The following is a 19208-nucleotide window of genomic DNA, read 5'->3' on the forward strand; positions in this document are numbered from 1 at the left end:
CGCCTGGGCCAATGCGCGCGGGCTCCGGGCTAAGTGTCTCATCAGCATCCAGCTCAGGTGCTGCCAGGCCCACGCACCAATTCTGCCCTGACTTGATTGTAATTGCCTGAATTCAGCTCCCGCTGCTCCCTCCTGGCAAAAGCGCGGAACATTTAACTGCAGAGCCGCGCGCCGGGCGCCGCGCGCGCAGCTGACTGCCTCTTGTTGGAGCCTGGGGGCTGCAGGGGGATCCTCTCGTGCTGTCTGCGTGCTGGGGGGAGGCGGACAGGTGCGCGCGCGCCGCTCCTCTTCTTGTTTGTGAACAACTTCCTGTAAGGGGTTTCAGTGATGGCGCGAGCTGCAGGCAGCAGCGCGAGAACCTTCCTGCAGAAACGCTCCAATCAGAGCAGAAAATAACCCGCCAGCCTCCCTGTGCTTAACACGTCCAACCCTACAGCTTGATTGTTGCCCCCCCCCCCCCCCCCCCCCCCCCTGCAAACATATACATTATTCTAACAGGAGTGCGCGGCCGCGCGCTCCTTCATCCACAGACGCGCGTCCTGAGCAGCATTTGCTTCTCCTCCGCTAATCCACAGCGCCGCAGAGGTTAACCTGAAGAAGTTGGCCTGTGGCTCTCCTCATCCTGCGATAATAGGCCTGTCAGTAATGAAGAACGAGCTTGTTGCCAACAGGTGGTCTCTTTATGAGACCAGAGCCGAAGCACTCAGGATGTGGAGAAAAAACTGCCATGGCAAAATGTGTCAGAATCTAATGTTCTGCAGAGTGAAAAGCCTGTTTTCTGCCTTTTGTTCCCAGCCACAGATTCAGCCTTGTTCCTCATTGTTCGGGACACAAACGAGCAACAGTCTTTTTTGACACGGAGCCACGGATGAATAAAGACTGGAGCTGACTAGTCACAGGAAAGAGCTTTTTTCTGGAGAGCCTGGAGCCCATTAAGAGTTTGTGAGATATGAATGGATATGAACCCAACAAAAACCAAACCGGACCCACAGAACACAGGAGCGGCTCTTTTCTCACAGAGGTTCCCAGAACATTTGGAGACGGCGAGCAGGTGTGAGTGACATGGACGTGGATCCACGCTGAGTGACTGGAAGGTCCAGAGGAGGATCTGCTGCTTCCAGCAGCATCATTAGGACGAGGAGGCTAATAAAACCGCCAGGATGAAGATAATAAGAGCTTCCTTCAGATAAATGGGCAGATGATTGGTGGATCTCTGCAAAAGCAGCTCACCAAATCCAAGCTTTTGTCCGACTCCATGATCCATTTGTTCCACTCCGAGCAATTTGTTCTCATTAACCCTCATAAGAGAACGGAGCCTGAGACAAAAGCCCCCCAGGAACAATGAGAACCAACCCGCCCTCCCTGCATCCACAGCTCAAGTGCCCCCTTTCCCAGCAGCATTGTTGCCCCTTGTTCCCCCGGGGAGGCGGAGGGGGGGCGCTCCGGTCTATAAGCGAGAGATGGACCCCAACAGGCAGGGCACACCTGAAAGGAGGGGTGAAAAGAAACGTCCCACTTTCTGTCTGGAGACTGAAATATCTGCCAAATAGGACCCACAATGCACCATTCCGCGCTGCATTCAGGTCACTCCATCAATCAACTCTGAAATAAATCCTGACAGGAAGTACAAAGAGCCCCGGCCAAGAAAAGGAAGGGGAGTTACAGTAATGCCACACATGAGGAAGTCCAGCTTCTCCTGAACCGACGCTGGAAAATGACATTTCCTGCTCAGTTTGACAGCAGACCACCAGAACCAGAACCGTCTCAGAGGCTGCTGCTCGTCTGGCGGCTCAAAGGAACTAAATCCCTTCAACGGGTTTCAGCGGAACCACATTTTGGACTTCTGTGCGCTTCCCTGCAGTCCATCAGAACTGGCAGAAGAACCAAGGAAGTGAACAGCTTCAAAGAGCAAAACGGGTTCAGGATTTGAAACTTGTCCCATTTTATTTTCATCAAACACATTCATGTTTAATCAACTTTTAGAAGAAAAAGCCAAAAGTCCAAACAGAATTCTTCTGACAGCTTTCATTCCAGCAGAAGACCCAAAGGAACGTAGATCAGCCTTTCTAGAACAGGAACCTGAAAACCATCTCAGCAGCAGGACGGTCACAGCGCCGAGCGGAGCGGCGTCCCGCTCAGCGCCGAGCGGAGCGGCGTCCCGCTCGACGCCGTTCTCCTGGTTCCGCCCATTTCCCCAACAGACGTGCAGAAATCAGCTCATTTGTTTAATTAAGCATTACACAAATGAGCTGTGTGCACATAAACACACACACACAATCACACATAAACACACACACACACTCGTGTTTTTGTGCACACAAGACCTGTGTGCACATAAACACACATGCATGCGTTTGTGCACGTACACATCTGCACACTTGCGCACATAAACACACACACAGACATACATGTGCATGTGTGCACATGAAATCACACACGTGTGCACACATGCACATAAATGCACATAGCAACAGATGTGTGTGCACATAGGAACACACACATATGCACACATACACACAAATTGCACAAACCCATAAACATGAAGGCACACACGCACATGGGAACATGCACATACGTGCACGCCCATCAGAGGTAGCAGGACGTAGACCCGGCTGCTGAGTATAATGTCAGGTTGGAAGCTGTGCTCATTGTTTGATCCCATTTGCTGCGTCTTTTGTTCCTTGGGCTCCGGAGCGTTTTGGGAACAGCCCTGATTTGAAGTGAGGGATGCTGAGAATGCTGCTAATGAAAGGTGAGCTGATGACACCACAGGTGAGGCATTAGCTAAGCCATTGTTTGGCTTTGGGAGAGTGAATCACAGCCCACAGTCGCTCCCAAATCCAGGCCCGAATTGAGTCGCCTTCTTCATCAGTGCGGTTCTGACGGCGCTGATCCTCTCATCCAGCTCCGTCAGGCTGCAGGCCTGTGGGGGGGGGGCACAGAGAAACATGAAGACACGCGTCTGCACCCGCCAGCACCGAGGAAGAGGAGGGAGGCACTCACCTGAGTGAAGGACGGTTTTGGTCGCTTGTGCAGGTGATTCTGCAGAAAAAAAGCTGCATTAGACTCTTTTGTTGGTCCGGTTAAAGCAGAACTCTTCAGAATCAAAACCACAAAGAACCGATCGATTCTCACTGAAGAAGATGTATAATTTGACCAATCTGAAGATGGAGATGGAGAGAAAAACTGTTTTCATGTAGAAGTTTTCTGTATTTTATTCCCAGTGGAATTGATTTGACCATAAAGGCAGTAAACACGGGGGGGGGGGGGGGGGGGGGGGTGTCCTTGGCAGCCAAAGGAAAATAAGAATAAAGCTTTTTTCTCCAGACAGAATCCACCAGAACCCTCCAGACCAAAGGCTTGGCTGGGTCCAGACAGCACAAAGAGTCTCGGTGTTTTGTTCAGACACTCCGCTCACAAACATGCAGCCCGTCACAAGCAGATGGAGAGCAGCGCTCTTTCAGCGGCAGCACGCTGTGCCGAGGATGCCGCCGCCGAGGATGCCGCCGCCGAGGATGCCGCCGCCGAGAGACGCGCTGCATCTCAAGCACACTCAGACAGCAGCGCCGCGGACCGGCTCCTTCAGACGGCGAGATGAGGAGCGGCCGCCTGACGATCTGCAGCAGGTCGAACACAGACGTGACCTGCTGCCGCGACCCGAGCCGCCGCTGCCGCTGTTTTAAAGAAGACGCCTTTCATTCTGGATCAAGATTCTGGTTTCAGCTCAACGTCAGCTCAGAAACAGGAGAGAAGCTCCAAACCGCTCTGAGAAAAGACGTCATGGAAGGTTTTACATGAATATTTCAGCGTCTACACAAAAATGAAACACAATCAGAGAAAAAGAGAGTTACTGAAGTTTCCTCTGATCCTGGGACTAAGTCTTCATGTGGATCCTCGGTCTCTGGTTGGAGGACTCCAGAGTAAATCCTGTAGTGTGATTGTTTGCAGCGAGGAGGAACGGCCTCCTGCAGCCAGCAGAATGTTTGACGTTTATTTAAGGAATTTTCTACAACCTGAACCAGAACTATTCTGTTAAAGGATCCACCTGATGCTGCTTCTGTTGTTTCTAGTTGCTGTTGTCAAAAATGTAACTATTAAAACAAATAAGTCAAAGAATAAGATGAACGGAGCAATTTAGTCTGGTCAGATAGATGACTTTAATGTGACCTCACTTCCTGTTGTGACGCCACTGAAGCTCCTAAAATCTGCTCCTTGCTGTATGAGAGTAAAGACGGAGAACCGGATCCTGCCTCTGTGTCTGAGTCGGAGGAGGTAGTATGATGATGTGGGTTCAACACTGCCAGAATGTGCAGAGAAAGACAGATTTGAGCGCCAGCGTGAGCAGTGGCGTGAGGCCGCCTGGAGCCACAAAGCTTAAGGAGGCGGCTCTCTGATTCACACAGGAAGTGGTGCATGAAGGGCGAGCGTGCAGAGTCCTGGATGAGAGAGCTTCAAACATTTGTGATGCAGAAAGGAGGACTTCATGCTGAAAGCAGCAGATCCAGATTAGGAGAGTTTATGAAACAAAGAAACTGAAGTCCCGGGGGCTCCTGAGCAGCGGCGGCAGCAGTAACAGCAGCAGCAGTAACAGCAGCAGCAGTAACAGTAACAGCAGCAGCAGCAGCAGCAGCAGTAACAGCAGCAGCAGCAGCAGCAGCATGTGAGCATCAGGGACTAAGCTGCTTTAAAGCGGCAGGTGGGAGGTGAAAATCACAGTCACACTTTGATCATAGAATCAGCAGATGACACGTTAAAGCGCCGCCAACCGTGCGACACGGAGAGACGTCTGTCCTCAGACGCAGTCAAACGCAGACGTGAAACAAGCACATCACGCGGCGCCAAGGTGAGATGTCTTTGTTGCCATCTGCACACATTTAGGGTTATTTTTGGCTCCAAGCGTTTCTTCACACCAAGACGTTTCTGCCGTCAGATCAGCAGCTGGAAGCTGGAAGTTACCGCTCACGTCCTGCAGAGGCTAAATCTCTGCCTCTAAGACTCAAAGTCCCAGTCTGGACAGAAAAGCTCCTGACACACACTATTGATCCCAAGGACCACCTCAGCCTTCCATCTGACTGTGTTTGGTGTGACGTGGAGGTGACAGCGTCTCACCGTGGACTGAAAGTACTCGGGTGACAGCCCCTCCAGCTCCAGGATCCGATCCTCCAGCTTCTTCAGCCTGTGGAAGACGCTGAGAGGCACCGGCCCCGCTGCAGGAACAAAAACCAGCAGAAACGTCACTGCAGACACAAACAGCTTCACATGCAGACGCAGCGGTGGGTTAAGACCAACGCCACGACCCCAGGAGCAAAGTCAACATCAAAAACATGGAGGTTAGTCACAGACGAAGGCCTCGTTAGTGTAAAACGGTCAAACCAGAAGTTAGACTTTAAATTCAAGTTTATTTTCCATCTGAGCTTTAATTTCTGCCAGCAGATCGTTTCAGAGTCCAGGATGGGACAGACACGCATGTCAATCAAACGGGAGGGGACAAGATGGCGCCAAAGACGGAAAAGCAGAAACAGACGTTTGTTTTTTTGCGATTATTTGATTTATTCTTCATTTTTAAGAATAAATCAGATGAAGAATCATCAGAAAACTCTAACTTGTCAAAGAATGAAGGAAAACATTGAATGAAACAGATAAGAAACAAACATCTTGCTTTTTTATTGTGTGTGTTTGTGTGTGTGTGTGTGTGTGTGTCATAAGTATTTTTACCTAAATAAACGGTCAAGCTTTCTAATGCAGCCTTTCCACTAGATTGGAAGATAACTGGCTCATATTGTCTCCTTTTGTTGAAGTTGATCATGTTTCCACTCATTTAATGCAAACCCCCCTTAACAAGGATGATCTTTTTATTAATAATTTACTAATCTAACCATCTAGAAAGTACAAACCTACTAGATGTATAAATCATAGCAAAAATAAACCAGAATATTAGGAACAAAAAAGCAACAAAAGGGATAAATATGGAAGTTTCTCTTTAAGTCAGACGCTGCTTTACTCAGTGATGTCACAGCGGCATTTATTCAGCAGCGCCGCTTCAACACAGAGCATTTTTAAATGAATGTTCTGTAATGTAACTATTTTATCAAACATAAACGGAGGAACACGGAGGCTGTGTCCGAATTCCCGCCCTAACTACTAAAAACTAGATGGTGTTTCTACGTAGTGTGCTGGATTTCAAAAGCTATTCAGACGCCACGCCCACTACTTTATTATTTAAAACGACGTCATCGTTTTCACAAAGTCAAAATCTAATTGACATGAGCGTTTTGGGACGATTATTTATGATCCACTGTCTTCTTAAGATAAAAACATTGATGGTTTGTTTAAAAAATACATTTTTTGGGTAATAATTGTCCAAACGCAATGCATTGTGGTCTATATTCACAGATCTAGTGAGCATGGATGCACACTGGTTTATCTTGGAGACGTCTGGGAGATTTTCAGGATTGTGGAATTGTAGATTCAGACAAACTAGAACATGGAGAAGGTTCTATAGAGTGAGTATGGAGGGAATTCAGACACAACCAGCCGTTCAGTTTCTAAATTGACACTGAAAACGTTTTTTAGATAATTACAATGAGCCGCAACTGATACGTCTCCTGTATAAAATAAAGTTTTAGTGAGCAAGAGGAGTTTAAAATGAGGCAGAAATCCTGATAGTTCTTTCAAAACTGAACCTAATAACAGTATCTGAAACTGCAAAACCTTTATTAAAGCTTAAAAGCGTAAATGTCAGGAGCGCCAGCCTGAATGACGTTTTGCTTCCAGCTGATGACGTCTAGACGCCATCGTGTTTTCTGCAGCCAGATCCTGTTGAATCGAACGGCTGGGCCGATTTTAGAGCCACTAGATCTCAAATGCTGACGTTTCTCCTCGACATGTCAGGGCGCTACAAGAAGCTGGAGTCGCGGCGGTTTTATTGTTGTAAAAAGGCTCCGGTGCTTATCGCAGGGAGCAGAGACGGGCTGAGTTTGACCCCCCGCCGGTGGTAACAGCTCCACTGTAAAAGTTTGGCTCCTCAGTCACGACTTCATATTATTGTGTTCATAAAAAAACCACACATTTTCTTAAATCAATGCAAACATCCTCTCTGGCTTTTCTCTCACCTGCAGGGAGTCTCAGGTGAGTCTCAACGTTCCGAAGTCGCTCCTCTATGGCTGCATTTCCACAGTCTCGGGTCGTCCCCCCCCTCGGCTGCTCCCCAGCCTCTCCGGCCCCCCCCCCAGCACCACCGGTCTGGGGACCATAAGTGTTCACAACACGAGAAACTGCCCCGCCCCCAGAACAGAGGAAGAGGAGTGAGTCCAGGTTAAGCACAGTGCTTGTTTCATTCATAACTGACCTTCTGTCTGTTTTTGTACAGGTACAGGTACAGGTTACCTGTGAGAGCAGAAGCTCCACATCAGCTCACCTTTGACGTGGCTTTTGAAGCCCGGGTACGGGGTGAAAACCGCATCCGTTCTGGCGCAGCTGTTCTCTGCGGAGAACCAGACGGCAGAAAAATAAGTGGAGGATTCTGAGGTATAATTAAACAGCATTTGAATTTGTTTCTATCTATATCCCACTCCAAGCACAGCTCCTCCTGATTTCCATTCGCCTCTCACAGGCTTTGAATTTCAAAAAGCTCCTCCGTCTCACGCCACTGCGAGCGGAGCGGCTTGTGTTTTGAGGCCGGGTGTGTTAGCTACTTCAACCCCACTCTTGGAGCAGTTCAGCCTGACCTCTCGCCTGTGGAAATCAGCTCTCTCCCAAACATTGGCAATCTATGTGCAGCTCCCCCCTCCAGCCTGCCCCCCCCTCCAGCCTCTCTCCCGTTCTCACCCTGATTGCAGTCGATCACGTTGCAAAACTCGCGCACATTGTTTTCATTGATCTCCATCTGCTTGCGCTCCATAAATGCAGATATTCTTCGCTCAATCTGGGGCAACAATAATAAAGACACAACACAGATTATCAGACAGCAGCTTGATGATGATGATGATGATGATGCAGCTTACGTCATGATAGTTTAGTGAAGCAAACATTACATTTGTTTCTGTGAAATGAAAGGAATTCTTTCAGGCTGCCATCGTGACAGGACAGAATCTGAATGCGGTTTGGTTGGCTCCCAGAATAAATGCACAACAGAACGGGGCCTCTTGTCCTTCATCTACATGCAATCTCAGGGTAATGAGCATCCACTTCATGATCCATCAAGGACCTGGCCCTCTCTCAAAACCCTCCAGCTATGCGGTCCGCTCAACCCAACCGCCGCACTAGAGGACCCCTCATTCTCCGCCGAACCCGGCCTATCAGGTCTCCATCAGGCATGTGCCTCACGTCATGTGCACGTCCTCAGCAGCAATTACTTATGATTATTCATTTGCTTGGCAGAGTGTGAAGAGCCTCGGAAATGTCACTGGCAGAACAGCTGAGAAGAACCAACCTCTGATTTTCCAGCTTTGATCTGAACCGTGACGTCAGCAGCTGTCGTGTCCTCTGAGCTTCGGCGCCCGTGCGCCGCTTCCGCCGGCGCTCTGACAGCTTCAGCTGACGCGTCGCTGTTTGCAGAACTGTCCACGAGCGACTTCAGGTCGTCTGAGACCAACTGAGCGGACACAGAAAGGGGAAATGTTGCACCATCGACCGAGCAGAACATCATCCAACTGATTTAAAACCCGCCTTCCGCTGCTCCAGATAATGACGACAAGAATGGAGTTTGTGCTTTTAGCAAAAAGGCAAAATGACGTAACTCCACCAAAATAAGAGCTGCCTCTGCTCCCTCACCTGTAATTTAGCGATGTGATCCTGCAAACCGGCGTGGACCCGAGCAGCTGAGGGAAACGGAGGTTTCACAGCATCAAGGTTGACTTCCATCCTCAAAGCAGCATCACCCAAGTTCAGCTGCAAAAAAACATATAGATAACTAAATGACATACGTGTTCAACCTGCAATGCACAATTCTATAATCATTCAGCTCATAATTGACTGATGTTTACTTTATTCTGATGAACTTGTGACATTGTAAACTAAATATAATCGTATCATTTAGGTCGTATCTATGCAGATAAATGTATGTTCATCCACAGGTATAAATAACATCTATTACATTCAGCTGTGTAGTTTGATCCTACAGGCTTTTATGGGATCATCGCTATAGGTTTGTGATGGAATAGAAGCCATTCATAGCACCTACATCTGCCTCCATTTACTCTTGTTTGTACTGTTAAATCACCATGTCAGTGCAGCTGTTGTTCTTGTCAATAAAGATTGGACAAAAAATAGATTTTGGATCATTTTATTTTCTCTCCACAGGGATTTTTTTGCTCTAAATCAGAAAGGCTTTTCTTCACCTGTACCTGTTTGCAGGTGTATATGTCTGCGCGCGGACATATGCAAGCCGTTTTATTATGTATTAAATGCGTGAGTGAGCGAGATATATGATAAAGTACAATATTTATATCAAAAGGTAAATGAGTCCAGAAATATATCTAGAAAAGCACAGTGACAAATCTAAGAAATTAATTTAAAACACTTAACTACAACAAAAAACACAAGGTTGGACAGTTTGGAGAAACATTTAGTCCCAAACAAAGTCAGTAAATAATAAGGGACGGTCACGGTAGGCTCAGGGTTTATGCTAAGTGCCCACGCGGCTAAAAACATTAGCACCTAGCTAGCAGACAAAACGGAGGGAGAGGAGCCGCGCGCGTTCGCAGCGAACAGGCGGAAACCAACCGAACCGACCTGTTTGTGAAAGTCTGAAAGCAGCTTCAGCATCATCACCACGCAGTCCCCGCAGCTGGACATCTTAACGGGCGCGCGGGGAGGAGCAACGCCTCCAAGTAGCGCCGCTGGGTCCGCCATTGCAGTTCAACGAATGCTGTGCGTTGATTGGTTGAAGGGGGTTTGCACAGGCGCAGACGCCGTTATTCACAGGACGCATGCGTCAAACTCACATTTGTAAGGAATAACAATAGATGATGAATTAATAATAATAACAATATTAATAATAATAATATTAGTAGTAGTAGTAGTATAAATAAATCACATTCAGCTAAAATTGTATTTTTTAAATATATTTTCCTTTTTTTATCATTTATTTCTGTTTATCCTCTTTTATGTTGCACTGTAGGCTAAATGTAAAGGTGTGTGTTTTCAAGACCCTTCTTAATTATTTTATTTAACAAATTATCTAATCATCTGTGTCATTTTGTTTAATTTTTTAAGTTTTGATCATTTGGTCAAACATATAAGAATTATATATAATAATTATTAGTTAAGTCGTTTTCTAAGCAGTTATTTTTCAACTCTACACACTAAAAACACCATAAGTGTAAAAACCCAAATTGGGTTATTTTTAACCCAACCCCAAGGTCAAAAAGGGACTAACTTTTAACGTTTTTTTTAAATGATTTTTGTAATGAAAAAAAACAAAACATAAATTGGATTAAAATGAAACCATTATAACCCCCAAAATTAGAATTGCCTCAAAAAGTAACCCAAAAATATACCCCAACATGAATAACTCAAGAATTGGTTGGAAGAAATGACCCACTTCTGCTTAAATACATCTTTGAAGTAACACTACTTTTATTTAAATGCTGCCTTTGGGTGAGACCATATGTTGACAAAAAGAATCTTAACCAAATGATTACTCTTTTTTATTTTATTGTTTAAAAACAGTTGGACTAGATATTTGTTTTTTAATTCGCTAGCAGAGACTAAATCAATGTTCATGCTAATCTTATATATTTCTGGGCAAAACCAAAATCACAGATGAGAATTTGTTAACTGGAGCATTTTATAGGTAAATGAAGCTCAAATCAACTAAGGTTTGCTTTAAATCAGAAATGAGGCTTTTAAGCTTCTGCAGAACTGGAGCAACAAAAAAGTGCATCAGAATTGAATGATATTCTCATTGAGCTTCTTTTCAAACAGGTGAAAGAACGGTCACTGTGTTGCAAGAACATTGTCCCTCTGGCAGGACTGTGCAGCGGGGCATTAGGATGGGAACCTGGCCACAATAGCGTACTTTTCCGAGTTGAGAGACTGTGGGAAAATCTCCCTTCTCTATTCAGACATTTTTCCCTTCTTTTCATATAATGAGGAGCAAGAATAATGAAGGCAACAACGGAGAAAGAACAATTGCAGGCAGAGAGACGGCACAAGCACTCAAAATTCAATAATGCCCTGTAGAAGGGTTAATCATTTTAGGAAGGAGTCTGAAGACAAGCTTTTTTACTTTAATTCATCACTGAGGTGATATTTTCCCCCTAAAAACAGGAAAGGAACTGTAGCACTTGACATGGTTTGACATGCTGAGTGGATCCTAAATGTTCCCACACAGCAAGGAGCTCCGAAAAGCTCCTGCTCATTTTAAAAAGCTTCTTATTAAAATGAGCAGGAGCTGCACTGGACACTACATGAGTGCACGTGCAGCAGAGCTTTCTGTGTGCAACCCGATAAAAGCCTGAAGAGGAGCTGTGAAAATCACACATTAACACTGGAGACGTGCAAAAACACAACAAGCAAACATGAAAAAAGAAAAGAAAAATCAAGACATAAAACAACAAAAAAGGAAACGAGCATGTAAAAAGACCTTCTAGGAACTGACATTTCTATAAAATGTAGTATTTTATAATCAGTGAGAAACAGCAAAGGACAAAGGGAAACTGCCTCACAAGGAATAAAGTTTAAGAAGCATCAAAACAATTAAATAATAATGTATTTAAATGTTTTCAGGTGCATCTGTGTCTAGTTTTAATGTCTTTAAGACCTAAACATTTTCTCTAGGAAAAGCAGACACATTAGTGTTTAATGAAAGGTTTGGTATTTTCTGTGTTTTCCCTTTCCCCCCTTCAGGGAACGAGGGTTTGAAAATGCTGAAGGAAGCAGAGCTGCAGTGAGAGTGAAGCCGCCGTGGGGCTGTCGCCGCCTCTCGCCGCCTCTCGCCGCCTCTCGCCGCCTCAGCCACATCAGCCACCTGCAGGAAAGTGAAAAGCTCTGCAGATGATGTTGACAGAGCCGGAGACGGAGTAAAAGGCCAGACAGAAGGGTCAGGGCAAACGGGGAGCACAATGCAGACGCACAAGTGGACTGCAGTGGGAAGCTTTTGTCTCATCTCATTTAGAGAAGGGTAATTAAATGTACTGTATGTAAATGTAAATGTACTGTCTTCTGGACTCGGGACCGAGCTTCCAACTGATCAGCTAATTGTTTGGAGCCAGTGCTGTTGAACAAACTGGAAAAGAAGTGGTCACAGTGGAATGCATAGTTCAATTCACTCGTTTAACGAGAAACAAAGAAGCAAATCTCCTGAGTGACGATTCTTCATTCTACTGTTTTTAAACAGCTTTCAAACATTTTTACCAGATATTTACCTTCATTTTCAAAAGCAGCAACTTCCACTAATCTGAGCTGCTTTGGGTTAAAGGAAAGCAGCTACACTCTGGGAGGAACAGAGGAGTCCCTGCATGGAAACCCCCCTCCCAGACAGGAGCAAACATGCAGACCTCCCTTTAGCACAGGCTTTAAGAAAAGGAGTCTCTGACTTTCAGAAAAGTCTAATGTTAACAATTATACAGATTTATTTGTTACAAAAATGTCAAAGTTTTGTTGTGTGTGACTCTTTAGATCAGGCATGTCCAAAGTCCGGCCCGTGGGCTAAATGCGACCCACGTTCAAATCTCCACCAGCCCGCAGGCTCCTTTCGTAAAATCAATTGTCAATTTCTTCTGGGCTTCAATACAAAATCCACAGTAATTTGGGTAAAAATGAATTCAGAGGTATTTATTTGAAGAAATAAAAAGTTGAAATAAAATGTTCATTAAATTTCTCATTTACATTTAATGATATTATATGAGTTTGAAGAAAGCTGGCCCTCGCTCATTTTCACCTCACTAAATCCGCCCCTTTTGTAATAAGTCTGGACGCCATGTCCACCAAGTCTGCCCCCCCCCCCTGCTCTAGATGGAATTTTATCGACTGCAGCATTGCTTCTTTGAAAACATTGTACGTTGAGCCACAGATTCCACTACATTGCTATAAGTCTATACGCTTACTGAACACATTGTTCCAAAGTGTCTCTCCTTCAAAGTAAGTTCACTTTGATTCAGTGCATTTTTCTGGGGTGGGGGGTTCTGAACGAGCCAGCAGGACACAGGAGGATGGTGACGCGTGCAGAACAGATGGTTGAGTGTGAGTTCTATACGGTTTTGGAGGAGAAACACCACAACGTTTTGTTTTCTACAGATGCTTGAGTAGAGAGCACGTCTCTTTGTGTTCCCGGAAGTGTTTGTGCATGGTTGCAGTGGATGCAGTTGTTTTTTTTTTACAAACAGAATTAGCTTGAGAGGACAGCTTTGAGAGCAAGACTCTGGATTTGCCAAATTAAATTGAAAAGTGTTATTTATAGGTCCAGGACTCTGCTGAAAAAAACAGTAAATCTGCGTATTTGTTTGTCATAAACAGCACAGATCTGCTAGTTATGAATGAATGATGTGTGAGACACGCGCAGTATGAAAACTTAAGTCAAAGCTGAACACAGATGACCTCACCGTGCTGCTTTAGCCATAGAGCAGAAACTATGAAGGTTGATGAGTTAATTTTAGGATGATTTTTATGTTTTGATTCTGTCTGGCTCTCTAACTCACTCAGAAGTCCTTTTAAGTCTGAATGATGCCCGAGATAAAAACCAGTCCTCACACAAGTGGAGATCTGGGAAACAAGTCTTTGTCCTTGTGACGTTTTCATAATAAAGGGCCTATGTGTGAACCTTCTGGCCTCACATTCTGCACATTTCATGACCAATGCTGGTTGCTAAAAGTGCCTCTGGTGTCAGAGCGTTGGCTTACCGCTGGGAGGCTTCAGGCTTTGGGTTTCCACCTTCCTATGTCAGTGAAAATAACACAGACCCAGCTAACAGCCTACAGAAGATCAGCTCCATCTAAGAAAGGCTGACCTTTTTTGAAGAACTGCTTCATTTTCCATTTCTTCGGTCTATTTGCAGGATTTTTTTTTTTTGTCTCAGTCAGGAGAGCAAAAAATGTAAAGCGGCAAAAAGGTATTTTCTACATGATGACAGGTGTGAAGTGGAAAGCACAGGAGAGCATGGAAATGGTGGGAGCAGAGGCAGAACTTCATGTGGTCAGACCTAAAGAACATCATTCCACAACAGAATGTCTTCCTCCTCCTCCCATGAGTCTGTAATGTCCTCCTCCGAACGTCCTCGCTCACACTGAGGGAGAAAACGCACCAACCTTTAAAATTAGGTCCCAAAGCATCAGAAGGTTTCCTCAGCGAGGAAAACATCCCTGAACCATCTTTGAAATACAAATGAAGCCATGACGGCAAAACAGAAACACCCACTATGGCCTGAAGGTCTATGTCACGACCATCATCCATGCGATCAATAAGGATTAGGTCCACACAAAAGGTTCAAGGAGTTGGAGGAAAGTTCAGAGGGGAAGATGTTTTTGCTGTATAACTAATCCTCAAGCTGCTGAAGATCCGTCAGGAACAGCAGTCATCCATCTGACAGAGGAGCTGCAGTGTCCACATGAGCTCCAGAGAGTTTAAGGGTCTGCATGACTGAAAGTCAGTCCAACATGAACCAAACATGACCAAAGCCAGCAGAAAAGCCTCCGTTACTAAACGTTTGGGAGGTAATGAGGTCAGAAAAGCCTTCCTCTGCATGCTGGAATGGAGACCTCACAAAAAGCCATTGACTTTGGCTGGCAGGTTAGTGATTTAAAGCACTTCTGGCTGCAAAGAGAATTAATGATATGAACAAGGCGCTAAGCATCCTCATAAAATGATTAACCTGCTTTTACTGAAGCTGCTGCTACATTTCCAATCAGCAGGGAAAGATCCAGGTCTCCAGCACTTAAGCCCTTCTCGTGCAACTACTCATTCAGTTAAATACAGGCTCACATGCATGAAGCAGCTCGGGGGTGCACACAAAGCAACAAATGCGACTCCATGAGACCGCGGTGAACGGCTGGTGTGCGACGGCTCAAAACCATGCAGCTTTACTGTTCACATCAGGGTCATTCTGGAGGATTCATCTCCAGAAGAAAAGTTTCTAAACTCGGATTTTCTTTTTTTGTGAATTCTTTAAAAATGAATGAAAATCTTCTTTTTCCACATTTCAATGTTATCTGCAGGAAAAAAGGATACGTTTTGTCCAGAAACCTGAGAGCATGAACTTCATAAATGAAACACAAGATTCTTTAAAAAAAATCTGTTTTTTTTGGCATTTTTGGATGATTGAAACACATAAGACTCTATTCTTTTTGATCCTTTTGACTTAAATTGCTGTAAACTGGATTTGATCATGTTTGACCCTTTTAATCTGTTGTTATTATATTTAAAACATCAGGATTCTGATGATATATCCCTTGTGCTATCCTACGACCCCCCCTTCCATTGAGGTGTTCTCCCTACCATGACAAAGGTGGATAAAGGTGGAAAGATTTCATGTAATCCATGGACACCAGTGAAGATCACAAATCATTGCAGAAAAAAGGTTCAGAGCTCTGTCTAGTGGGTCTAGATGACCCACCTCCCAACGTTAAAGTGCCTAGAATAGCACAAGGGTTAAATGCTTTTAATGACATTTCACTGCTTTTTTAATGTCCTGAAGAAGGTAATCCTCCTCCTCCTTCTCTCCAATCAGGAGGATGGAGGAATCCCTCGATAAACAGCAGGAATGACGGTCTTAACGGCGTCGGTGTGCGTTGCTCGGTGGTCAGCTGTCAGACTTTGGCTGAGGAGTAAGTAAGCAGCCGTCAGTCCTCTGCAGCTGAGGCGGCACTCTGCAGAGCCCAAATGGAGGCGTGAAGTGCAGTGAGTCAGAGCTTCAATCACTCAGCAGTCTTTCCCTGAGAGGCTGTATGTTGATGGTTTCCTTCAGATCCCATTTCAGAACCACGGAGACCCGTCTGAATCATGGCTGTGTGCCAGCAGCACCCATAAGCACCGGCAGACAGGAGAGATTTCTGAGGTGTAATTACAAGCCAGAGCCGTGTTGTGGTGCAGAAGACGAGCAGTGGCGTTTTCACGGAGGCTCTTGAAGATCGAGCTTGAAAATAAACACTGCAGTCTTCGAGGGAGGCGGGAACAACATTTGATCAGGTTTCCGTGTGAAACGCCTCTATGGTGCTGCACCGAGATGCATTCCAACTCATCAAATCTGGAAAAGCAGAAAAAGAATTGAAACTGCAGGAAAAGCCTTCATTGAAGCTGTTTTCACCGTAATGATAAACTCACCCAAACACGTTTTGGACCCTTTTATGACCTCACATAACCCCAGAAAGCTGTCGTTAAGACATTAACAGTCCACTCTGATCCTCCTCTGATCTATTGTAAAATGTTCCTGGTGGTCTTTTCATTTCAATGAAGCCGTTTTTAGCCCAAATCCCAAAACCCATGTTGTTTTCTAGGACATAGTCTCTGCAGAGCGGCAGGAGTTCAGTAGAAATTCACCTCTGAGTTGGGGGGGGGGGGGGGGGCTGTTCTCGTGGAGCAACACCCCCCCCCCCCACACACACACACACAGCTGCCTCTACAGCTACCTGGCCACAAGGCCATTTCAGTGGCCTTGTGGTAGAGTGTCCGCCCTGTGACTGGAAGGCCGAGTACCAAAGACTCTAAAATTGGACCCAATGCCTCCCTGCTTGACACTCAGCACTAAGGGGTTGGATTGGGGGGATTAATCCACCAAATGGTTACTAACCGCGGCTGAGTCTGCAGCTTACTGTCCCCCCCCCGGGGGAAGGGTCAAATGCAGAGAACAAATTTCCCACACCTAGGTGTGTGACAGATAGTGGGACTTTAACTTTACAGACAGCTCCCTGTTTACATTCTAGCTAGCAGCCCCTCACACCCCTACCTGACATTGGTGTAGTGAAAATCTTGATCAGGGCCATCCAGCCGTTTGGTTCTGATACAGATTCTAACTCAGACAAAGAAAACAAAGACGTTCATGGATCAGAATGGGGGCGGAGCTGGGAACATGTGGCCCCGCCCAGCAGCTTTTTCATTTTCAAACTGTATGTTTTTGTCTGCTCCTGATTCACAACAATTTGAATAAATAAATGCTCAGAAATGTAATTTTAGGATCAATTTTCTCTATAAATGTCCTCCATCATCAGTGGACACCATTTTCACGGGTTTGTTGGAAACCTTCTGAACTAAAAACGCTCAGAAATCTGACATAAATGGAGGAGAAACAGCGATTCACTTTCCCCACGACTCCATTCAAACCTGGATGTTTGGGTCTCGCTTTGAGTTTTTATTTGGGTTTCACAAAACTGCAAAAAAAAAAAAACTAAAAACTCTGAAAAATCCTTTTTGAAATTTGCTAATAGGAAAATAACAGTGAAGAAAAACTGTTCAGTTGTCTTTCACTGTCGTTAAACATTATTAAATATATTACATTTATCACAACAAACATGTTTGACTTATTTAAACGTGCAGAACAGACACAGCAACTCACTTTCTCCTGGATTTGGTTAAACAGTTGGAACAGTTTGGTTTGGATCCCAGAACTGCAAGTCGCATAAATGTCAACATTTGATCCAGAAGCCCTAATCTAAAGTTCCTCTTCAGTTCCTCTGAATTCAGTTCTTCTGGAATCAGTTTGTCTGGACTCAGTTCCTCTGGATTTGGTTCCTCAGGATTCAGTTTCTCTGGATTCAGTTCCTCTGGATTCAGTTTCTCTGGATTCAGTTCCTCTGGATTCAGTTCCTCTGGATTCAGTTCCTCTGGATTCAGTTTCTCAGGATTCAGTTTCTCAGGATTCAGTTCCTCTGGATTCAGTTCCTCATGATCCAGTTTATCTGGATTCAGTTAATCTGGATTCAGTTCCTCTGGATTCAGTTCCTCTGGATTCAGTTCCTCTGGATTCAGTTTATCTGGATTCAGTTCCTCAGGATTCAGTTTATCTGGATTCAGTTCCTCTGGATTCAGTTCCTCTGGATTTAGTTCCTCTGGACTCAGTTCCTCTGGATTTAGTTCCTCTGGATTCAGTTCCTCTGGATTTAGTTCCTCTGCATTCAGTTCCTCTGGATTCAGTTCCTCAGGATTCAGTTTCTCAGGATTCAGTTCCTCTGGATTCAGTTCCTCAAGATCCAGTTTATCTGGATTCAGTTCCTCAGGATTCAGTTAATCTGGATTCAGTTCCTCTGGATTTAGTTCCTCTGCATTCAGTTCCTCTGGATTCAGTTTCTCAGGATTCAGTTTCTCAGGATTCAGTTCCTCTGTATTCAGTTCCTCAAGATCCAGTTTATCTGGATTCAGTTCCTCAGGATTCAGTTAATCTGGATTCAGTTCCTCTGGATTCAGTTCCTCTGGATTCAGTTCCTCTGGATTCAGTTTATCTGGATTCAGTTCCTCAGGATTCAGTTTATCTGGATTCAGTTCCTCTGGATTCAGTTCCTCTGGATTTAGTTCCTCTGGACTCAGTTCCTCTGGATTTAGTTCCTCTGGATTCAGTTCCTCTGGATTTAGTTCCTCTGCATTCAGTTCCTCTGGACTCAGTTCCTCTGGACTCAGTTCCTCTGGATTTAGTTCCTCTGGATTTAGTTCCTCTGGATTCAGTTCCTCTGCATTCAGTTCCTCTGGATTCAGTTCCTCAGGATTCAGTTCCTCTGGATTCAGTTCCTCTGGATTCAGTTTCTCAGGATTCAGTTTATCTGGATTCAGTTCCTCGGGATTCTGTTCCTCCGGATTCAGTTTTTCTGAATTCAGTTTCTCAGGATTCAGTTTCTCAGGATTCAGGTCCTGAGAATTCGGTTCCTCTGTTTAGCTGGACTTTAAAGGTTCATGGAGACCACATTCCTCTGATATACTGAGGATCTTCTTCAGTTCCAACTCCTGATGGAGAATTCCAGTTCTTGCTGGTCTGCCGCTCCAGAAGGTGGAGCAGATGCAAATGTCCTCCATCCAGTGATGGTCTTGGGGTGTCTTTGAGGTGGGGGAAGATGAGGGACAGAAATGTCCTGAACCTTCTCACTGAAGCTTCAGCTGCACGTCTGAAACAGCCTGAAGATCCGGAGGTGATCAGAGAAACGCCGTCAGGTCATGAGATCCTGAGATCTGCAGTGTTCATGCATGAAAGGCTTCAGGAAATGTGGGAACGGAAAGACTTCTGCAGGATCCTGTCCCATTTCCTCCCATGTTTTATAAAGATCTCAGGATGTTGAATCTTCCTGTGAAAT

General features: G+C 45.2%; 1 protein-coding gene across 1 annotated transcript; it reads right to left on the minus strand.

Annotated features, from left to right (window-relative positions):
- Nucleotides 1–1918: 1918 nt before the first annotated feature.
- mbip (MAP3K12 binding inhibitory protein 1) lies at nt 1919–9891 on the minus strand. The gene is made up of 9 exons (XM_023951687.2): nt 9733–9891; nt 8773–8889; nt 8432–8593; nt 7828–7924; nt 7418–7483; nt 7113–7274; nt 5110–5207; nt 3004–3042; nt 1919–2923 (listed from the first exon to the last, which is right to left on the minus strand). The coding sequence occupies exons 1-9, from the start codon at nt 9850–9852 to the stop codon at nt 2816–2818; spliced, it is 969 nt and encodes a 322-aa protein (XP_023807455.1). The 5' UTR covers nt 9853–9891; the 3' UTR covers nt 1919–2815.
- Nucleotides 9892–19208: the final 9317 nt, after the last annotated feature.

This window comes from Oryzias latipes, chromosome 22 (assembly GCF_053564925.1).
Source record: "Oryzias latipes strain Hd-rR chromosome 22, Olatipes_Hd-rR_3.1".
Taxonomy (NCBI): domain Eukaryota; kingdom Metazoa; phylum Chordata; class Actinopteri; order Beloniformes; family Adrianichthyidae; genus Oryzias; species Oryzias latipes.

Excerpts from the sequence above, each read along its gene's own strand:
- mbip (XM_023951687.2), bottom strand. The coding sequence starts at position 9,852 with ATGGCGGACCCAGCGGCGCTACTTGGAGGCGTTGCTCCTCCCCGCGCG. Across the intron at positions 7,275-7,417 it reads CTTCAAAAGCCACGTCAAAG|TTTCTCGTGTTGTGAACACT; the intron begins GTGAGCTGATGT and ends GGGGCGGGGCAG. Across the intron at positions 5,208-7,112 it reads TCACCTGAGACTCCCTGCAG|CGGGGCCGGTGCCTCTCAGC; the intron begins GTGAGAGAAAAG and ends TTGTTCCTGCAG.